Source organism: Bos mutus, chromosome 15 (assembly GCF_027580195.1).
Source record: "Bos mutus isolate GX-2022 chromosome 15, NWIPB_WYAK_1.1, whole genome shotgun sequence".
NCBI lineage: Eukaryota > Metazoa > Chordata > Mammalia > Artiodactyla > Bovidae > Bos > Bos mutus.
In genome coordinates, this window is record NC_091631.1 from 3,696,973 (window position 1) to 3,719,976 (window position 23,004).

The following is a 23,004-nucleotide window of genomic DNA, read 5'->3' on the forward strand; positions in this document are numbered from 1 at the left end:
ATGGAAGATAAGAATCAGACAGCAGTGACTGAATTTCTTTTCTTGGGCCTCACAGATCATCTCTATCAGCAGATTGTTCTCTTTTTCATTCTTCTTTTTTTCTATCTTGCCACTCTGGGTGGTAACTTGGGGATGATCACTCTCATATGGATTGATCCCAGACTCCACACTCCTATGTACTTTTTTCTTAGCCACTTGTCCTTTGTAGACTTGTGTTCCTCTCCTTCCATTGCCCCCAAGATGCTGTGTGATATCTTTGTAAAGAAAAGAAGCATCCCTTTCACGGGTTGTGCTGCACAGATGTTTTTCTTTGGTCTTTTTGTGGCCACTGAATGTTTCCTGCTGGCTTCCATGGCCTATGATCTATATACAGCCATCTGTAAGCCCTTGTTGTACACACTCATTATGTCCCAGAGGGTCAGTGTGCAGCTGGTTATAGGCCCTTATGCTGTGGCTCTTATAAGCACCATGACTCATACAAGTCTCACTTTTTGCTTACCCTTCTGTGGTCCAAATGTTATCAATCACTTTTTCTGTGATATTTCACCACTGCTTTCCCTTGCGTGTGCAGACACCTGGATCAATAAGTTGGTGCTTTTCACCTTGGCTGGAGCAATAGGAGTGCTCAGTGGCCTGATCATCATGATCTCCTATGTTTGCATCTTGGTGGCCATCCTGAGGATCCAGACTGCCAATGGGAGGAGGAAAGCTTTCTCTACTTGTTCTTCCCACCTGGCAGTTGTCTCCATCCTAGGTGGAACTCTTTTCTTCAATTATGTTCGACCTAGCTCATGTTCATCCCTAGATATCAATAAAGTGATTTCCCTCTTTTACACTCTGATTACCCCCATGTTGAACCCCCTGATCTATAGCTTGAGGAACAAAGAGGTGAAGAATTCATTCAGTACAAAGTTTGAAAGGAAAAACTGTCCAATTGGTAGGTGAAATAGAAGTCTATTAATGTTTTAGTGTAGATGTTGGTGCAGAACATTTAGTGATAAGAACACTAGCCTGGAAATCTGAAATTTCATGTGAGTCCTGGTTCTGCCTATTCAAGACGATTTGAGAGATGGTGTAGTTCTTAAGGTTTTTTTTCTGTTCCAATCTTGTTCTTTGTCACATGAGAATGGTTTAAAAACAATATAGAAATGAATTGAGAATATAAATATAAAAATATACTAGAAGAAACTGAGTATTTGTACAATTGTGGATATGTGAATTCTATTTAAATTGGGCAAACTCAATGTTACAAGGAAACTTTAATGTACCACAGTCAGTGTTAAAGAAAAAATAATGAAACAAAAGAGAATATTTATGCATGTGACCCAAGTGACGGATCGTATCTCTCTTCAGTTCAGTTCAGTTCAGTCGCTCAGTCATGTCTGACTCTTTGCGACTCCATAAATCGCAGCACGCCAGGCCTCCCTGTCCATCACCAACTCCTGGAGTTCACTCAGACTCAGGTCCATCGAGTCAGTGATGCCATCCAGCCATCTCATCCTCTGTCGTCCCCTTCTCCTCCTGCCCCCAATCCCTCCCAGCATCAGAGTCTTTTCCAATGAGTCAACTCTTCGCATCAGGTGGCCAAACTACTGGAGTTTCAGCTTTAGCATCATTCCTTCCAAAGAACACCCAGGGCTGATCTCCTTCACAATGAACTGGTTGGATCTCCTTGCAGTCCAAGGGACTCTCAAGAGTCTTCTCCAACACCACAGTTCAAAAGCATCAATTCTTCAGTGCTCAGCCTTCTTCACAGTCCAACTCTCACATCCATACATGACCACAGGAAAAACCATAGCCTTGAGTAGACGGACCTTTGTTGGCAAAGTAATATCTCTGCTTTTCAATATGCTATCTAGGTACAGTCCCAACTGTGGAATATGCTGTCTCCAAACTGAAAGAAGCCTCCCTGGACACTCAAGTTCTTTCTTCATGAATTTTTCTTTGTAGGAGGTGTTTTAGCATGAGCACTAGACTTCACCACTAGATCTGTAAATATTTACCTAATGTGTCAAATTTCTGAATCTTAATGAGTTTTCTCTCATCCTTTGGAGAATGTATGTTGCCAATTGTGAAGAGCCTATTGTGACTCCACATTAGATCTGTTTCTTTTACTTTTACGTTGCTTCCCATTCCTTTTGTTCATTAAAAGGATACTGTTTATACCCAATGGCCTGGGAACCCTACCCCTCTGCCAGAAAATTCAACCAAAATGCCTCTGTTTGGGACCCTGTCCACCGGTGAATGGCTGCAAGAAGGAAGAAATTAACACATCCCCTCCCTGAGTCTTGCCATTCCAGAGATATTTACAAGATTAATGGTCTTTTTACTTTGTTTCCTCACCTCCCCCTACCTCATCTCTTTTCTATAAAAGAAACTAGCATCCAGGCCACAATAAAATGGTTATTTTGAGTCGTTAGTCATGTTCTCGGTCAGCTGACTTTGTGAATAAAGTAGTAATCTTTGCTTCAACTCCTAGTCTCTCAGATTTATTGGCCTGTCATGTAGTGAGCAGAGCGAGCTTGAACTGGGTACCACATGCATTTTACCAAGACCTCCAATATTGGAGCACCTGTTTGTGTGACCTGCTATATTAATGTGATGTTATCAGTGTAAAGGACATTAAGTGTTGTATCCACTAAGTGTAGTGGATGCAGAGGGGGGTCAGATATCTGCAGACTATATCAAGGAATGAAATAGGGTTAACATAGCCTTAAAGCAATATTGTAAATGAATATTTTTGTTCATCTTACATGAAAGTAAACTGTTTCTGATTATTTATTTTTTCTAATCAGAATGGAAAAGACTACATTCCTCAAATCATGACTGCATGCCGTGTACTGGAGCTCCATTAAAGTATCCTGTATTTGTGGAGCACTGTCAGAGGTACTAATGCTTATTGGAACTTGAAGCAGTCTACAGGCATCCTTTTTCTTTTTTAATTCATTAAAAAAAAAACCTGAAGTATAGTTGATTTACAATGTTATGTTTGTTTCACACCCTTACTTTCCTTACATTATGGTAACCATAATGTCTCTAATCTGTGAATCTATTTCTGGTTTTTAAATACATTCATTTTTGTCATTTTCATACATTCTTTTAAGATTCCACATATCAGTGATATCATATGCTATTTGCCTTTCTTTGTCTTATTTACTTCACTTCATAGGATAATCTGTAGGCCCATCTATGTTGCTGCAAATGGCAATATTTCATTCTTTTTATGGCCAAGTAGTATTCCATTGTATATATAAATATCACATCTTGTTTATCCATCCATTGATGGACAAGTAATGTGCTTCCACGTCTTGGCTAGTGTAAATAGTGCTGCAGTGAATATTGAGGTACATGTATTTTTTGAATTATGTTTTTTTTTTCTTCTGGATATACACCCAGAAGTGTTATTGCAGAATCTTATGTTAACTTTAATTTTAGCTTTTAAGGAACCGTCATACTGTTTTATATAGTGGCTAAACAAATTTATATTCTCATCAACAGTAGAGTTCCTTTTTCTCCACATCACTCCCCGGATTTATTATTTGTAGGCTTTTTAATGACAGCTATTCTGACTGGCATGAGGTTATACCTCATTGTAGTTTTGATTTGCATTTTCTTTATAATTGCAATGCTGAGCATTTTCCCACATGCCTGTTGGCTCTATGTATGTCCTTTTTGGAGAAATGTCTATTCAGGTCTTCTGCCCATTTTTTTCCCTAGTGGCTCAGGAGGTAAAGTATCCACTTGCAATGCAGGAGATCTGGGTTCGATCCCTGGGTTGGGAATATCCCCTGGAGAAGGGAATGGCAACCCACTCCAGTTTTCTTGCATGGATAATTCCACGGACAGAGGAGCCTGGATGGCTATAATCTATGGAGTCTCAAAGAGTCAGACATGACTGAAGCAACTTAGCATGCATGCACACCCATTTTTTGATTGAGTTATTTGATTTTTTTTTACATTAAACTGTATGAGATGTTTGTGTATTTTAGAAATTAGTCAACCCCTGTCAGTCACATCATTTGCAAATATTTTCTTCCATTCCATAAGCTGTCTTTTCATTTTATCATTTCCTTTGCAAAATCTTTTAAGTTCAATTGGGTCCCATTTATTTATTTTTGCTTTTATTTCTGTTACTCTAGGAGGCAGATTGAAAAAAATATTCCTGCAATTTATGTATTTATGTCATAGAGTGTTCTGCTTATGTTTTTCTCTAAGAGTTTTAGAATATCTAGTCTTTACATGTTTCAATGCCGTTCTCCCAAATCTTCCCACCCTCTCCCTCTCCCACAGAGTCCATAAGACTGTCCCATACATCAGTGTCTCTTTTGCTGTCTCATGTAAAATATCATGTATGAAACGAGATGCCAGTCCAGGTTCAATGCACAATACTGGATGCTTGGGGCTAGTGCACTGGGATGACCCAGAGGGATGGTATGGGGAGGGAGGAGGGAGGAGGGTTCAGGATGGGGAGCACATGTATACCTGTGATGGATTCATTTTGATATTTGGCAAAACTAATACAATTATGTAAAGTTTAAAAATAAAATAAAAAAAAAAGAATATCTAGTCTTACGTTTAGGTCTTTAGTTAATTTTGTGTTTATTTTTGTATTTGGTGCTTCAAATCTTCTAATTTCATCTTTTACATGTAGTCGTTCAGTTACAGGCATTCTTTTAGAGTCATCTGGTTTCTGGATGGTCTAGACTGCTGAATTAAATAGAGAAATAATGTGACTACTTCTGAAGCACCCTTTATATATTTGGTGAAGGCATTAATTTCTCGTTTCAAGTATTCTGGAATCCTATCATCTCCATTGACTCTAGGAAGTTTAGATCCACAACAGAACCTTCTACCACTGAGTTTCTTATGAAACTCGAGTCCCTTCCATTAGTGTCTTTAAAAAATTCCTTTAGTGGAAGACATGCCTTCTCAGGAAACAGTCACCCAATACCTTCTCTGCTCTTACATCCTTGAGTTGGAAATTACCCGGCCTAAATGTTATTTTCTCATCATTTATCATATTAGTGGAATTTCACAAGTGTCAGTTTCATTGTGCAGTGGTTACCACTGCTCTCAATAGTTCTCACATGTTAGAAAAAATTGCCAAAGCCAATGCACAGTTTTCAACTGTACTCTATCCCAATTCGGTGCTGGTGAGTTGTAGTAATGCTGTGCTAGGGCATGCTGATGGTTATGACCACCTCATTCCACCAACAATGGACTCTCATTTCCATTTGTCTGTGAGTGGTCTGATTCCAGGATCCCATTCCAAGAATCTGCTGAATGCACTAGTCAAACAATTTACTAAGATAAGTTGTTAGAATTACAAAACCTAAACAAAATTTTCTACATATATTATAAACAAACAAAAACATTAGTGTTTAATGTGGTGAAAGCTTGGATTTTTATAATAGTTAATCTGCCACTGCTTCATCTGAATAATTTCAATAATCTGAATTAACTCAATCTATTTACATATATGGTTCGGCGAATTTCTAACACAAAGAGACAGAAAACACTTTCCAATAAAATTTGGAAACTGAATTTCAGAAAACTATCCTTTTGGAATGGTTTGCTCTAAGAAATTTTAGTCCTCATTTACCCCTTTGAATTCAAGAAAGAACTCCAAGAAGAACAGATCACTTAAGACTTGAGCTCATATATGGTCCTGTAAAGACTGGCTACAGATTTAAAGATCAATTCAGTTAAGAACTCTAGACCTCACTATTCATCAGGGAAATGCAAATCAAAACCACAGTGAGACATCACCTCACATTTATCCAAATGGTTAATATGAAAAATATGACAAATAACGAGTACTAGCAAGGATGTGGATAAAAGGGAACCCTCGTGCACTGTTGGTGGCATTGTAGATTGGAAAACTACTATAGATTGTACTTTGGAAAACACTATGGAATTTTTTCAAATAATTAAAAGTAGAACTGTCATACGATCCAGGATTTTCACTTCTGGGTATTTACCTGAAGAAAACAAAAACTCTAATTTGAAAAGGTATTTATTGTAGCATTATTTACAGTAGCCAACATATGAAAGTAACCTACATGCCTTTCAACAGATGAATGAATAAAGAAGATGGGATATGTAAATATGTATATATATACATACACGTTATGAAATACTACTCAGTCATAAAAAATGAAGTGCCCATTTGTGACAACATGAATGGATTTAGAGGGTGTCATGTTAGGTCAAATACTGCATGATCTCACTTATACATGGGATCTAAAAAATAAAATGAACAAACAAACCAAAGCGATATAAAAACAGACTCAGAGATACAGAGAACAAATGGGTAAATGCCAGAAGGAGAGATGCTGAAAGGAGTGGGCGAAATAGGTGAAGGGGATTGAGGTACACACCTCCAGTTATATAAAAGTCATGGTGATATGATACAGAGCATAAGGAATATAGTCGATAACAAAGTAATAACTTTGTATAGGAACAGATGGTTACTAGACATATCTTCATAGTGATAATTTCATAATGTAGGCAGATAGCAACATAATATAACACACATCTGAAATTGAAAGTCACTCAGTCTTGCCTGAATCTTTGCAACCCCATGGACTATAGAGTCTATGGCATTCTCCAGGCCAGAATACTGGAGTGGGTAGCCTATCCCTTCTCCGGGGGATCTTCCCAGCTCAGGGATCGAGCTCAGATCTCTAGCATTGCAGGTGAATTCTTTACCAGCTGAGCCACCAGGGAAGCCCTATACATCTGAAACAAGCGTAATATTGTAGGTCAGTCTATATTTCAATTTAAAAAAATCTTTAATTTCCTAATTAAAAAAAGAATAAATTTCAGAGGCGAGTTATTTTATTACAAAGGCAAGCAGTTAATGACCACCAATTTCTTATGTGCCAAGCCTGGTCTTCTCCTGGGAAGGTGACAGAATCCTGAAGAAGCACTGGTTGGTTTATGCCATCAAAACAAAGTTGGCCCTTCAGTAGCTTGAAGTTTCACACCATAAGTTTCTCTAAGCATTTTATTAGCACTATTTTCAATTTTTATTTTATATTGGAGTACAGTATAGTATATTGATTAACAGGCTTTCTAGCTGGCTCAGTGGTAAAGAATCTACCTGCCAAAGCAGGAAACACAGGACACATGGATTTGATCCCTGGGTCAGGAAGAGCCCCTGGAGGAGGAAACGTCAACCCACTCCAGTATTCTTGCCTGTAAAACCCATGGACAGAGGAGCCTGGCAGGCTATAGGCCATGGTGTCACAGAGTCTGATAGAACTGAGTGACTGAACATGCACAATAGTTGATTAACAGTGTTGTCTTAATTTCAGATGTACAACAAAGTGATTCATTTATACATGTACTTTCAAACTCCATGCATTGGAGAAGGAAATGGTAACCCACTCCAGTGTTCTTGCCTGGAGAATCCCAGGGATGGGGCAGCCTGGTGGACTGCTGTCTATGGGGTGGCACAGAGTTAGACATGACTGAAGTGACTTAGCAGTTCAAAGTCTTAATTAGATTACTACAGAATACTGAGCAGAGTTTTCTGTGCTATATAGTAAGTCCTCTTTGATTATCTATTTTAAATATAGCAGTGTATACATGTCAATCCAAAACTCCCAGTCCATCTGTCTCTCTACCCTTTAACCCTGGTATCCTTAAATTCATTTTCTAAGCCTGTGGGTCTGTTTCTGTTTTATAAATCAGTTCATTTGCATCATGCTTTTTAGATTCCACATATAAGCAATATCATATAAGTCTTTGTCTGACTTACTTCACTTAGTATGAGATTCTCCAAGTCGATGTTGTTGCAATTGGCATTATTTCATCCTTTTTAATAGCTTAGTAATATTCCATTGTATATATGTACCACATCTTCTTTATTCTTTCATTTGCTGATGGACATGTAGATTGTTTCTATGTCTTGGCTATCTTCATTATTGTAAACAACATTGCAAAAAAAAAAAAAAAAGAATCCCCTCTCTGATTTTAAGCTTTCTATCAAAAATGTGAAACCTCGTTACTTAACACTGCAAAATTTGGTGTCAAGGGACAAGATTACAAAATTTTAGACTTATTACAGTGAGAAAAATTGTTCTGTTATTATTTCTATCTTAATACTATAGCTTGTATGGTAGGAAAAGACCTTGTTTATTTCTAATGATTTGGCATGGAAGTTTCTAACAAAAAAAATCTATTAAATTCACTTTGAAAGTGTTAGTTGCCCAGTTGTGTCTGACTCTTTGTGAACCTGTTTACTGTAGCTCACCAGGCTCCATGAAACTCTCCAGGCAAGAATACTGGAGTGGGTTCAGTTCATTTCAGTTCAGCCGCTCAGTCATGTACGACTCTTTGCGACCCCATGAACCACAGCTCGCTCGGCCCCACATCCATCACCAGCTCCCGGAGTCCACCCAAACCCATGTCCATTGAGTCAGTGATGCCATCCAACCATCTCATCCTCTGTTGTCCCCTTCTCCTCTCTCCCTCAATCTTTCCCAGCATCAGGGTCTTTTCCAATGAGTCAGCTCTTCCCATCAGGTAGCCAAAGTATTGGAGCTTCAGGTTCAACATCAATCCTTCCAATGAACACCCAGGACTGATCTCCTTTAAGATGGACTGGTTGGATCTCCTTGCAGACTCTCAAGAGTCTTCTCCAACACCACAGTTCAAAAACATCAGTTCTTCAGTGCTAAGCTTCCTTTATAGTCCAACTCTCACATCCATACATGACCACAGGAAAAACCATAGCCTTGACTAGATGGACCTTTGTCGGCAAAGTAATGTCTCTGCTTTTGAATATGCTATCTAGGTTGGTCATAACTTTCCTTCCAAGGAGCAAGCGTCTTTTAATTTCATGGCTGCAAGCACCATCTGCAGTGATTTTGGAGCCCAGAAAAAGTCAGCCACTGTTTCTACTGTTTCCCCATCTATTTGCCATGAAGTAATGGGACCAGATGCCATGACCTTAGTTTTCTGAATGTTGAGGTTTAAGCCAACTTCTTCACTCTCCTCTTTCACTTTCATCAAGAGGCTCTTTAGTTCTTCTTCACTTTCTGCTGTAAGGGTGGTGTCATCTGCATATCTGAGGTTATTGATATTTCTCCCATTGGGTATCCATTCCCTTCCCTTCTCTTTACAGCCCAGGGGTGAAATCCAAGCTTCCTGCATTGCAGGCAGATGCTTTAGTGTCTCAGCCAACAGAGAATCTTACTTTCATGTAGTAAAACTAAAAGACTGCATTTCTCTCATAGTCTTTTTTTTTTTGTAAGTCTAGCCAAGATGGAATTCTTAAGTAATCAAAGACCTAATCAAAACAGTGTGATGTTCAGGAAATTATTTTTATAAAACATAGAATCTTTTTTTCTAGGCATTAATGAGTGCTTATGTGGCATGTGATCTTGTAAGTGCTTTGTATGTAATAATTCATCTAATTCTTCAGTGTGAGCAAGCTATCCATCATCCCCATTTTATAGATAAGGATACTGAGGAACAGATAGTTAAAAACAAATAGAAAATATACAAAAAAAAAAAAAAAAAAAGCAAAAACCCCACTAGCTCAAAGGGACAAGCCAAGGAGCTGTGATTTGAACCTAGGCTTCAGGATCCAGGCAGAGCACTACTCATCTCTGTCGGTGCTCAGTTTTTTAGCTCATCACTCTCTATGGATGTAAATGCTGCTGCTACTGCTACTAAGTCGAGTCAGTTGTGTTCGACTCTGTGCGACCCCATAGACGGCAGCCTACCAGGCTCCACCGTCCCTGGGATTTTCCAGGCAAGAGTACTGGAGTGGGGTGCCATTGCCTTCTCTGTGGATGCAAATGAGGTCCTGTTTTTTTCAAAGAGTATCTAAAGGGGGAAAAACATTTTTCCCCCTCCTCAGAAATCTTCTATTTGAGAAAAGACATTATTTTGGAAACAACCTTGGCACAAAGTCCAATGATAGTGCTTTAATTTTGTCCCTCAGGTGTACACTCTTGAGGTTTAGTTCTTCTGAGACCTGGCTTTAGAGCAGTTAAAACTATAGGGACATGCATCCTTTAATTGTGCTGCATGTGAGTCGGTATTCAGGACAAGGTGCATCTCTTGATCCGCAGACTCATCAACATCCAGACTTATCTTCCTTACCAAGTGTTGAGGGCATCGTGCTTGTTGCAGAAGCTGACTACCAAGCTGGGAATTAAATCTTCCACACTGACTTTCTGATGGAAACCAGAAATCCCTGGGTTTTGCTATTCCTCTTAAAGCAGTGAATGGAAAAACAATTCTTTTAATGAAGTGAGTATTCCATAGTTTGGGAATGAAAAGAAAATTTGAAATATAGTGGAAAGACTTTGGATGAACTTGGAGATTTAGGGAATATAAAACTCACCATCCCAAGTACTCCAAAGAGAGTGCTCTTTGGTGTTTAGTCCAGCTTTTCAGAGCACTAAGCAACTAATCTTCTGACTTTTTAAACTGAACTTTTTTTTTTTTTTTAAACATGATAGAGATAGCATAATGTCCAAGAAGAATTCTAAGGTAATAGATGCCAGAAATGGAAAGTGCATAGAGATCATTCTCCTTGTTTGCAGAAGCGGATATATGTCCTGTTCAGGTTCATATGCTGGTTAGTGGCAGGTGTGGCATCCTACCCTCACGACACACACTTGCCTGCAATGCCCATAATATCCACAACCACTGCCTGAAAGCTATGCTTTGAGAAACATTTCAGATGAGAAATTTCACCAACCACTTCAGCTCACAGTGACCCTTCCTTCTTCTGAAACCCTAGGGCATGTTTCATCTTGGACCTCTCTGAAATTTAAGTTTTCCTTTTCTTTCTAAGTCCTGTCTCCGCAACCAAGTTTAAATTCCTAAAAATAACAACTGACATTATTAGTTGACATTTAATAGGCAATTGCCTTGTGAAAATGAATCCTATAGATAATTTCTTAAATTATAAAAATAAGATAGAGATGTAGACTTTTTTAAACTATTGTTTTATACCATAGCATTTCATGTTCCACATCCTAATTATTGTATCTTCAAAATGTGGTATGTTTTGTTTTACTTATAGAGGTAAGTGAGTTGATTATACACATGATTTGAAACTAGAATCTTTGCTATGGATACTGATACACTTTGGGCTTCTTACTGTAATTATAACAGCTTGGTATCATCTTCCTCAATTGATGAGTCAGAAAAATAATATTTACCTTAAAATGGTGTCAGGGTTTCCCAGGTGGTGCTAGTGGTAAAAAATCTCCTGCCAAAGCAGAATAATAGGCAATGAGGGTTCGATCCCTGGTTTGGGAAGATCCCTTGGAGGAGGAAGTGGCAATCCACTCCAGTATTCTTGCCTGGAGAATCTGATGGACAGAGGAGCTTGCTGAGCTACAGCCCATGGAGTTGCAAAGAGTTAGATGTGACTGAAATGACTTAGCATGCATGCATGCAAAAATTGAGTCTAAATAAAAAATTTAAACATATGACATTATACACATTTTCTTAATAACAGAGATATTACCTGTTATAATCTATGTCTTAAATAATTTTTAAATATTATAAAATTTTGAAATAATCTTATTATTCTGGTTAACAGAATATATTTATACATTTATAAAAATTATAAGTAGAAATCATCTAGAGATTAAGTCAGATGAGCTTAATGCAGGTGTTTTTTAATATAGTTTCCATAAAAAGCTGTTATGTGTTGTTTGACAGATTAATTAATCTCGGAAGCAGGGCATCTAAGTCTCTCGAAAGGCATTATATTTCATTATTCAAATTATATGGTTGGTGAAATTTTCTTCATGCTAACCCCAATTTTAAATCCTTTTTCTTTTTGTGCCACTCCTATCTTCAGAATTGTCAAAGAGTAAATGAATCCAGTCTCTATTTTCAAGAAACCCTACATAAACATAAATATAATTGTCATGTGTTACAACATAATATTCTTCATGCTAAATAACACTCTGGCAGTTGTATACATTTACCTTTTGAATACTTTCTTTTCATAAGGGGATAGATTAATATACACAGATATGAATGTTGTCTTCATAATATCCAAATGACACTATTCATTCCATCAGTAGAGGAACTGAAAGTGTTTTATTTCTGTTCTACTTAGCTTATCCCAGTGTCTGTTATCAAGATCTAAATTTTCTTTTGTGTCTTACAATATCACTGGTAACTGTATTCTTAGGGGGTGTTCTTATCCTATCATGCAATAAAGATGAAATACAAAGATTGAATCTCATATCGAATACAATTTTAGAACCCATGGGAGTTTTTGATATTGCAGTTAGACTCTTGAAGGCAGAGAATGCTGAATCCAAAAAGATCAACTATGAACTTGCCCAATTTTACAGGATCTGTGCTCAAGTGATAGGGTCTAGTCCCTAGAAATATTGTCAACCAGTCTAATGCTATTTCTGTAACTGCCACCTATCTAGATTAGAATAAAAAAACTACAATTAGTTTAAAAGACTATTTTATATGTGCTTATGTAAAGGAGACAGGGATCAAGACCATTCCCATGGAAAAGAAATGAAAAAAAGCAAAATGGCTGTCTGGGGAGGCCTTACAAATAGCTGTCAAAAGAAGAGAGGTGAAAAGCAAAGGATAAAAGAAAAGATATAAACATCTGAATGCAGAGTTCCAAAGAATAGCAAGAAGAGATCAGAAAGCCTTCTTCAGCAATCAAGGCAAAGAAATAGACAAAAACAACAGAATGGGAAAGACTAAGGATCTCTTCAAGAAAATCAGAGATACCAAAGGAATATTTCATGCAAAGACGGGCTCAATAAAGGACAGAAATGGTATGGACGTAACAGAAGCAGAAGATATTAGGAAGAGATGGCAAGAATACACAGAAGAACTGTACAAAAAAGATCTTCACGACCCAGATAATCACGATTGTGTGATCATTGACCTAGAGCCAGACATCCTGGAATGTGAAGTCAAGTGGGCCTTAGAAAGCATCACTATGAACAAAGCTAGTGGAGGTGATGGAATTCCAGTTGAGCTATTCCAAATCCTGAAAGATGATGCTGTGAAAGTGCTGCACTCAATATGCCAGCAAATTTGGAAAACTCAGCAGTGGCCACAGGACTGGAAAAGGTCAGTTTTCATTCCAATCCCAAAAAAGGCAATGCCAAAGAATGCTTAAACTACCGCACAATTGCACTCATCTCACACGCTAGTAAAGTAATGCTCAAAATTCTCCAAGCCAGGCTTCAGCAATATGTGAACTGTGAACTTCCTGATGTCCAGCTGGTTTTAGAAAAGGCAGAGCCCACTTGGTCATGGTGTATGATCTTTTTAATGTGTTGTTGGATTCTGATTGCTAGAATTTTCTTAAGGATTTTTGCATCTATGTTCATCAGTGATATTGGCCTGTACTTTTCTTTTTTTGTGGGATCTTTGTCAGGTTTTGGTATTAGGGGGATGGTGGCCTCATAGAATGAGTTTGGAAGTTTACCTTCCTCTGCAATTTTCTGGACGAGTTTGAGCAGGATAGGTGTTAGCTCTTCTCTAAATTTTTGGTAGAATTCAGCTGTGAAGCCGTCTGGATCTGGGCTTTTGTTTGCTGGAAGATTTTTGATTATAGTTTCAATTTCCGTGCTTGTGATGGGTCTGTTAAGATTTTCTATTTCTTCCTGGTCCAGTTTTGGGAAGTTGTACTTTTCTAAGAATTTGTTCATTTCTTCCACGTTGTCCATTTTATTGGCATGTAATTGTCGATAGTAGTCTCTTATGATTCTTTGTATTTCTGTGTTGTCTGTTGTGATCTCTCCACTTTCGTTTCTAATTTTATTGATTTGATTTTTCTCCCTTTGTTTCTTGATGAGTCTGGCTAATGGTTTGTCAATTTTATTTATCCTTTCAAAGAACCAGCTTTTGGTTTTGTTGATTTTTGCTATGGTCTCTTTTGTTTCTTTTGCATTTATTTCTGCTCTAAGTTTTAAGATTTCTTTCCTTCTACTAACCCTGGGGTTCTTCATTTCTTCCTTTTCTAGTTGCTTTAGGTGTAGAGTTAGGTTATTTATTTGACTTTTTCTTGTTTCTTGAGGTGTGCCTGTATTGCTATGAACTTTCCCTTAGGACTGCTTTTACCGTGTCCCACAGGTTTTGGGTTGTTGTGTTTTCATTTTCCTTCGTTTCTATGCAAATTTTGATTTCTTTTTTGATTTCTTCTGTGATTTGTTGGTTATTCAGCAGCGTGTTGTTCAGCCTCCATATGTTGGAATTTTTAACAGTTTTTCTCCTGTAATTGGGATCTAATCTTAGTGCATTGTGGTCAGAAACGATGCTTGGAATGATTTCTATTTTTTTGAATTTACCAAGGCTAGCTTTATGGCCCAGGATGTGATCTATCCTGGAGAAGGTTCCATGTGCGCTTGAGAAAAAGGTGAAATTCATTGTTTTGGGATGAAATGTCCTATAGATATCAATTAGGTCTAACTGGTCTATTGTATCATTTAAAGTTTGTGTTTCCTTGTTAATTTTCTGTTTAGTTGATCTATCCATAGGTGTGAGTGGGGTATTAAAGTCTCCCACTATTATTGTGTTATTGTTAATTTCTCCTTTCATACTTATTAGCATTTGTCTTACATACTCATGTGTGCTCCCATGTTGGTGCATATATATTTATAATTGTTATATCTTCTTCTTGGATTGATCCTTTGATCATTATGTAGTGACCTTCTTTGTCTCTTTTAACAGCCTTTGTTTTAAAGTCTATTTTATCTGATATGAGTATTGCTACTCCTGCTTTCTTTTGGTCCCTATTTGCATGGAAAATCTTTTTCCAGCCCTTCACTTTCAGTCTGTATGTGTCCCCTGTTTTGAGGTGGGTCTCTTGTAGACAACATATGTAGGAGTCTTGTTTTTGTATCCATTCAGCCAGTCTTTGTCTTTTGGTTGGGGCATTCAACCCATTTAAGGTTTAAGGTAATTACTGATAAGTATGATCCCTTTGCCATTTACTTTATTGTTTTGGGTTCGAACTTATACACCGTTTTTGTGTTTCCTGTCTAGAGAATATCCTTTAGTATTTGTTGGAGAGCTGGTTTGGTGGTGCAGAATTCTCTCAGCTTTTGCTTGTCTGAAAAGCTTTTGATTTCTCCTTCATACTTGAATGAAATCCTTGCTGGGCACAATAATCTGGGCTGTAGGTTATTTTCTTTCATCATTTTAAGTATGTCTTGCCATTCCCTCCTGCCTTGGAGAGTTTCTATTGAAAGATCAGCTGTTATCCTTATGGGAATTTCCTTGTGTGTTATTTGTTTTTTTCCCCTTGCTGCTTTTAATATTTGTTCTTTGTGTTTGATCTTTGTTAATTTGATTAATATGTGTCTTGGGGTGTTTCGCCTTGGGTTTATCCTGTTTGGGACTTTCTGGGTTTCTTGGCCTTGGGTGATTATTTCCTTCCCCATTTTAGGGAAGTTTTCAACTATTATCTCCTCAAGTATTTTCTCATGGTCTTTCTTTTTGTCTTCTTCTTCTGGAACCCCTATGATTCGAATGTTGTAGCGTTTAATATTGTCCTGGAGGTCTCTGAGATTGTCCTCATTTCTTTTAATTCATTTTTCTTTTATCCTCTCTGATTCATTTATTTCTATCATTATATCTTCTAATTCACTAATCCTATCTTCTGCCTCTGTTATACTACTATTTGTTGCCTCCAGAGTGTTTTTAATTTCATTTATTGCATTATTCATAGTGGGAGACTTTAATACCCCACTCACACCTATGGATAGATCAACTAAACAGAAAATTAACAAGGAAACACAAACTTTAAATGATACAATAGACCAGTTAGACCTAATTAATATCTATAGGACATTTCATCCCAAAACAATGAATTTCACCTTTTACTCAAGCGCACATGGAACCTTCTCCAGGATAGATCACATCCTGGGCCATAAAGCTAGCCTTGGTAAATTCAAAAAAATAGAAATCATTCCAAGCATCGTTTCTGACCACAATGCACTAAGATTAGATCCCAATTACAGGAGAAAAACTGTTAAAAATTCCAACATATGGAGGCTGAACAACACGCTGCTGAATAACCAACAAATCACAGAAGAAATCAAAAAAGAAATCAAAATTTGCATAGAAACGAAGGAAAATGAAAACACAACAACCCAAAACCTGTGGGACACGGTAAAAGCAGTCCTAAGGGGAGAGTTCAAAACTATACAGGCACACCTCAAGAAACAAGAAAAAAGTCAAATAAATAACCTAACTCTACACCTAAAGCAACTAGAAAAGGAAGAAATGAAGAACCCCAGGGTTAGTAGAAGGAAAGAAATCTTAAAACTTAGAGCAGAAATAAATGCAAAAGAAACAAAAGAGACCATAGCAAAAATCAACAAAACCAAAAGCTGGTTCCGTGAAAGGATAAATAAAATTGACAAACCATTAGCCAGACTCATCAAGAAACAAAGGGAGAAAAATCAAATCAATAAAATTAGAAACGAAAGTGGAGAGATCACAACAGACAACACAGAAATACAAAGAATCATAAGAGACTACTATCGACAATTACATGCCAATAAAATGGACAACGTGGAAGAAATGGACAAATTCTTAGAAAAGTACAACTTCCCAAAACTCGACCAAGAAGAAATAGAAAATCTTAACAGACCCATCACAAGCACGGAAATTGAAACTATAATCAAAAATCTTCCAGCAAACAAAAGCCCAGATCCAGACGGCTTCACAGCTGAATTCTACCAAAAATTTAGAGAAGAGCTAACACCTATCCTGCTCAAACTCGTCCAGAAAATTGCAGAGGAAGGTAAACTTCCAAACTCATTCTATGAGGCCACCATCCCCCTAATACCAAAACCTGACAAAGATCCCACAAAAAAAGAACACGACAGGCCAATATCACTGATGAACATAGATGCAAAAATCCTTAACAAAATTCTAGCAATCAGAATCCAACAACACATTAAAAAGATCATACACCATGACCAAGTGGGCTTTATCCCAGGGATGCAAGGATTCTTCAATATCCACAAATCAATCAATGTAATACACCACATTAACAAATTGAAAAATAAAAACCATATGATTATCTGAATAGATGCAGAGAAAGCCTTTGACAAAATTCAACATCCATTTATGATAAAAACTCTCCAGAAAGCAGGACTAGAACGAACATACCTCAACATAATAAAAGCTATATATGACAAACCCACAGCAAACATTATCCTCAATGTTGAAAAATTGAAAGCATTTCCTCTAAAGTCAGGAACAAGACAAGGGTGCCCACTTTCACCTTTACTATTCAACATAGTTTTGGCCACAGCAATCAGAGCAGAAAAAGAAATAAAAGGAATCCAAATTGGAAAAGAAGAAGTAAAAGTCTCACTGTTTGCAGATGACATGATCCTCTACATAGAAAACCCTAAAGACTCCACCAGAAAATTACTAGAACTAATCAATGACTATAGTAAAGATGCAGGATATAAAATCAACACACAGAAATCCCTTGCATTCTTATACACTAATTATGAGAAAACAGAAAGAGAAATTAAGGAAACAATTCCATTCACCATTGCAACGGAAAGAATAAAATACTTAGGACTATATCTACCTAAAGAAACTAAAGACCTATATATAGAAAACTATAAAACACTGGTGAAAGAAATCAAAGAGGACACTAATAGATGGAGAAATATACCATGTTCATGGATTGGAAGAATCAATATAGTGAAAATGAGTATACTACCCAAAGCAATCTATAGATTCAATGCAATCCCTATCAAGCTACCAACAGTATTCTTCACAGAGCTAGAACAAATAATTTCACAATTTGTATGGAAATACAAAAAACCTCGAGTAGCCAAAGCGATCTTGAGAAAGAAGAATGGAACTGGAGGAATCAACCTACCTGACTTCAGGCTCTACTACAAAGCCACAGTCATCAAGACAGTATGGTACTGGCACAAAGACAGAAATATAGATCAATGGAACAAAATAGAAAGCCCAGAGATAAATCCACGCACATATGGACACCTTATATTTGACAAAGGAGGCAAGAATATACAATGGATTAAAGACAATCTCTTTAACAAGTGGTGCTGGGAAAACTGGTCAACCACTTGTAAAAGAATGAAACTAGAACACTTTCTAACACCATACACAAAAATAAACTCAAAATGGATTATAGATCTCAATGTAAGACCAGAAACTATAAAACTCCTAGAGGACAACATAGGCAAAACACTCTCCGACATACATCACAGCAGGATCCTCTATGACCCATCTCCCAGAATATCGGAAGTAAAAGCAAAAATAAACAAATGGGACCTAATTAAACTTAAAAGCTTCTGCACATCAAAGGAAACTATTAGCAAGGTGAAAAGACAGCCTTCAGAATGGGAGAAAATAATAGCAAATGAAGCAACTGACAAACAACTAATCTCAAAAATATACAAGCAACTCCTACAGCTCAACTCCAGAAAAATAAATGACCCAATCAAAAAATGGGCCAAAGATCTAAATAGACATTTCTCCGAAGAAGACATACAGATGGCTAACAAACATGAAAAGATGCTCAACATCACTTATTATCATAGAAATGCAAATCAAGACCACTATCAGGTACCATTTCACACCAGTCAGAATAGCTGGGATCCAAAAGTCTGCAAATAATAAATGCTGGAGAGGGTGTGGAGAAAAGGGAACCCTCTTACACTGTTGGTGAGAATGCAAACTAGTACAGCCACTATGGAGAACAGTATGGAGATTTCTTAAAAAACTGGAAATAGAACTGCCTTATGATCCAGCAATCCTACTCCTGGGCATACACAGTGAGGAAACCAGAAGGGAAAAGGACACGTGTACCCCAATGTTCATCGCAGCACTGTTTATAATAGCCAGGACATGGAAGCAACCTAGATGTCCATCAGCAGATGAATGGATAAGAAAGCAGTGGTACATATACACAATGGAGTATTACTCAGCCATTAAAGGAATACATTTGAATCAGTTCTAATGAGGTGGATGAAACTGGAGCCTATTATACAGAGTGAAGTAAGCCAGAAGGAAAAACACCAATACAGTATACTAACGCATATATATGGAATTTAGAAAGATGGTAACAATAACCCTGTGTATGAGACAGCAAAAGAGACACTGATGTATAGAACAGTCTTATGGACTCTGTGGGAGAGGGTGAGGGTGGGAAGATTTGGGAGAATGGCATTGAAACATGTAAAATATCATGTATGAAACGAGATGCCAGTCCAGGTTTGATGCACGATACTGGATGCTTGGGGCTAGAGCACTGGGACGACCCAGAGGGATGGTATGAGGAGGGAGGAGGGAGGAGGGTTCAGGATGGGGAACACATGTATAACTGTGGTGGATTCATTTTGATATTTGGCAAAACTAATACAATTATGTAAAGTTTAAAAATAAAATAAAATTAAAAAAATAAAGCTAAAAAAAAAAAAAAAAAGAAAAGGCAGAAGAACCAGAGATCAAATTGCCAACATCTGCTGGTTCATTGAAAAAGCAAGAGAGTTCCAGAAAAACATCTACTTCTGCTTTATTGACTATGCCAAAGCCTTTGACTGTGTGGATCACAATAAACTGTGGGAAATTCTGAAAGAGATGGGAATACCAGACCACCTGATCTGCCTCTTGAGAAATCTGTATGCAGGTCGGGAAGCAACAGTTAGAACTGGACGTGGAACAACAGACTGGTTCCAAATAGGAAAGGGAGTTTGTCAAGGCTTTATATTGTCACCCTGTTTTTTTAACTTATATGCAGAGTACATCATGAGAAACGCTGGACTGGAAGAAACACAAGCTGGAATCAAGATTGCTGGGAGAAATGTCAATAACCTCAGATATGCAGATGACACCACCCTTATGGCAGAAAGTGAAGAGGAACTAAAAAGCCTCTTGATGAAAGTGAAAGAGGAGAGTGAAAAAGTTGGCCTAAAGCTCAACATTCAGAAAACGAAGATCATGGCATCCGGTCCCAGCACTTCACGGGAAATAGATGGGGAAACAGTGGAAACAGTGTCAGTCTTTATTTTTCTGGGCTCCAAAATCACTGCAGATGGTGACTGCAGCCATGAAATTAAAAGACGCTTACTCTTTGGAAGGAAAGTTATGACCAACTTAGATAGCATATTCAAAAGCAGAGACATTACTTTGCCAACAAAGGTTCATCTAGTCAAGGCTATGGTTTTTCCTGTGGTCATGTATGGATGTGAGAGTTGGACTGTGAAGAAGGCTGAGCGGTGAAGAATGGATGCTTTTGAACTGTGGTGTTGGAGAAGACTCTTGAGAGTCCCCTGGACTGCAAAGAGATCCAACCAGTCCATTCTGAAGGAAATCAGCCCTGGGATTTCTTTGGAAGGAATGATGCTAAACCTGAAACTCCAGTAGTTTGACCACCTGATGCGAAGAGTTGACTCATTGGAAAACACTCTGATGCTGGGAGGGATTGGGGGCAAGAGGAGAAGGAGATGACAGAGGATGAGATGGCTGGATGGCATCACTGACTTGATGGACGTGAGTCTGAGTGAACTCCGAGAGTTGGTGATGGACAGGGAGGCCTGGCATGCTGCGATTCATGGGGTCGCAAAGAGTCGGACACGACTGAGCGACTGATCTGATCTGATCTGGATTAAAAAAAAAAAACGTGTGTTTTTTATTTCTTACGTAGGTTACAAATGACCAGTGGAAGATCAGAATCACACAGCAGTGACTGAATTTCTTTTCTCGGGCCTCACAGATCATATTAGCAGATTGCCCTATTTGTCATTCTTTTTGTCTATCTTGTCACGCTAGGGAGTAACTTGGGGATGATCACTCTCATATGGATTGATCCCAGACTCCACACTCCTATGTACTTTTTTCTTAGCCACTTGTCCTTTGTAGACTTGTGTTCCTCTCCTTCCGTTGCCCCCAAGATGCTGTGTGATATCTTTGTGGAGAGAAAGAGCATCTCTTTCATGGGTTGTGCTGCACAGATGTTTTTCTTTGGTCTTTTTGTGGCCACTGAATGTTTCCTGCTGGCTTCCATGGCCTATGATCTATATACAGCCATCTGTAAGCCCTTGTTGTATACACTCATTATGTCCCAGATGGTCTGGTTGTAGCTGGTGTATAGGCCCTTATCCTGTGGCTCTTATAAGCTCTATGACCCATACCACACTGACGTTTTGCTTACCCTTCTGTGGTCCAAATGTTATCAATCACTTTTTCTATGACATTTCACTACTGCTTTCCCTAGTGTGCACAGACACCTCAGTGATTAAATGTTCACTTTTCACCTTGGCTGGAGCAATAGGCATACTCAGTGGCCTGATCATCACAGTCTCCTGTGTTTGCATCCTGGTGGCCATCCTGAGGATCCAGACTGCCGATGGAAGGAGAAAAGCTTTCTCTACTTGTTCGTCTCACCTAACACTTGTCTCCATACTATATGGACTCTTTTCTTCATTTATGTTCGACCTAGCTCAAGTTCCTCCTTAGATATCAGTAAAATGATTTCCCTTTTTCACATGATATTAACTCCAATGGCAACCCACTCCAGTACTCTTGCCTGGAGAATCCCATGGACGGAGGAGCCTGGTAGGCTGCAGTCCATAGGGTCACAAAGAGTCAGACACAACTGAGCGATTTCACTTTCACTTTTCACTTTCATGCATTGGAGAAGGAAATGGCAACCCACTCCAGTGTTCTTGCCTGGAGAATCCCAAGGATGGGGGAGCCTGGTGGGTTGCTGTCTATGGGGTCGCACAGAGTTGGACACGACTGAAGCGACTTAGCAGAAGCAGCAGCAGCAACTCCCATGTTGAACCCTCTTATCTACAGCTTGAGGAACAAAGAGGTGAAGAATTCATTCAGTAGGAAGTGTGAAAAGAAAACTATTTTTAAAGGTGGATAAAATGTAATTCTAATTGTGCTGCATCAAAAATGTTGATTTGATTATGTATGGTACAAAGAATACTGGACTGAGAAATAGACTCTTTCTAATCTCTAGGTCTGACAGTTGTATATACTGAAACTACTGTTTATATTGTTTTTTCTTCAGTCTTCTCCTTTGGAAAATAATAGGAATACAAAAAATTATATATATATATATATAGTATAAATGTAACATAATCCAGAAGAACATTTATGCATTCTTCTATGTGTGAAAACATTCTAATCTTCTCCAGAAAATCAAATGATATAAGGGAAAGTTCACCAGAGTTAATTAATAGAGGTTTCTTGGACCTTGGTAAAAGCTGAGCAATGGAAAGTGAGTCAACAATTGTTGAACATGTGAAAATGCAAATATGAAATTTGGATGGTATACAAAATATTAAGTTTATCCAGATATGAAACTACCATCACTAATTGTCAGTCTTGTAAAAATTTCCAACATCATTTTACTAACCCTGGAAATTATCATAGTAAGTGTAGACAGTCAAAGAGGGAAAGACAAATACCATAGGATATCACTTATATGCACAATGTAAAAAAAAATGGTACAAATAAACTTAATTACAGAACAAAAACATGCTCACAGTTTTAGAAAATAAACTTATGGTTGCCAAAGGGGAAAGGTGGGTGGGGGAAGGAATAACTTGGGAGTTTGGAATTGACCTATACACACTACTATATTTAAAATATATTTAAAAAGGATTACCAATAAAGACCTATGTATAGCAGAGGGAACTCTGCTCAATATTCTGTAATAGCCTGAATGGGAAAAGAATTTGAAAAGGAATAGATATATGTATGTGTATAACTGAATCACTTTGTAGCACATTTGAAATTAACACATTGTTAATCAAACATACTCCAATATAAAACAAATATTACAAGAATTGTTAAAACGTAGACTAAGTTATGACAAGGGGAAACATACATTCTTCCTATTTTTATCTAGAAAGATCAACAGCTTCTTTTCCATCAAATTTTACCTTAAAATTCATCTGTTCTGTGTCTTTGCTATATAGCATGTTCACAAATCACATTACCTTTTGAGATTTCCATTTCTTA

At 37.8% G+C, this 23,004-nt stretch overlaps 1 protein-coding gene and 1 pseudogene across 1 annotated transcript; both read left to right on the forward strand.

The window, feature by feature from the left end:
• LOC102286281 (olfactory receptor 5G3) lies at nucleotides 1-945 on the forward strand. The gene has a single exon (XM_005894448.2). The coding sequence runs from the start codon at nucleotides 1-3 to the stop codon at nucleotides 943-945; it is 945 nt and encodes a 314-aa protein (XP_005894510.2).
• A 1,267-nt stretch (nucleotides 946-2,212) lies between these two features.
• Nucleotides 2,213-21,901, forward strand: LOC102287990 (olfactory receptor 5G29-like; annotated as a pseudogene).
• The last annotated feature ends 1,103 nt before the right edge of the window (nucleotides 21,902-23,004 follow it).

Bases quoted from the DNA above. Each gene is read 5' to 3' on its own strand.
- LOC102286281 (XM_005894448.2), top strand. From the start codon at position 1: ATGGAAGATAAGAATCAGACAGCAGTGACTGAATTTCTTTTCTTGGGC.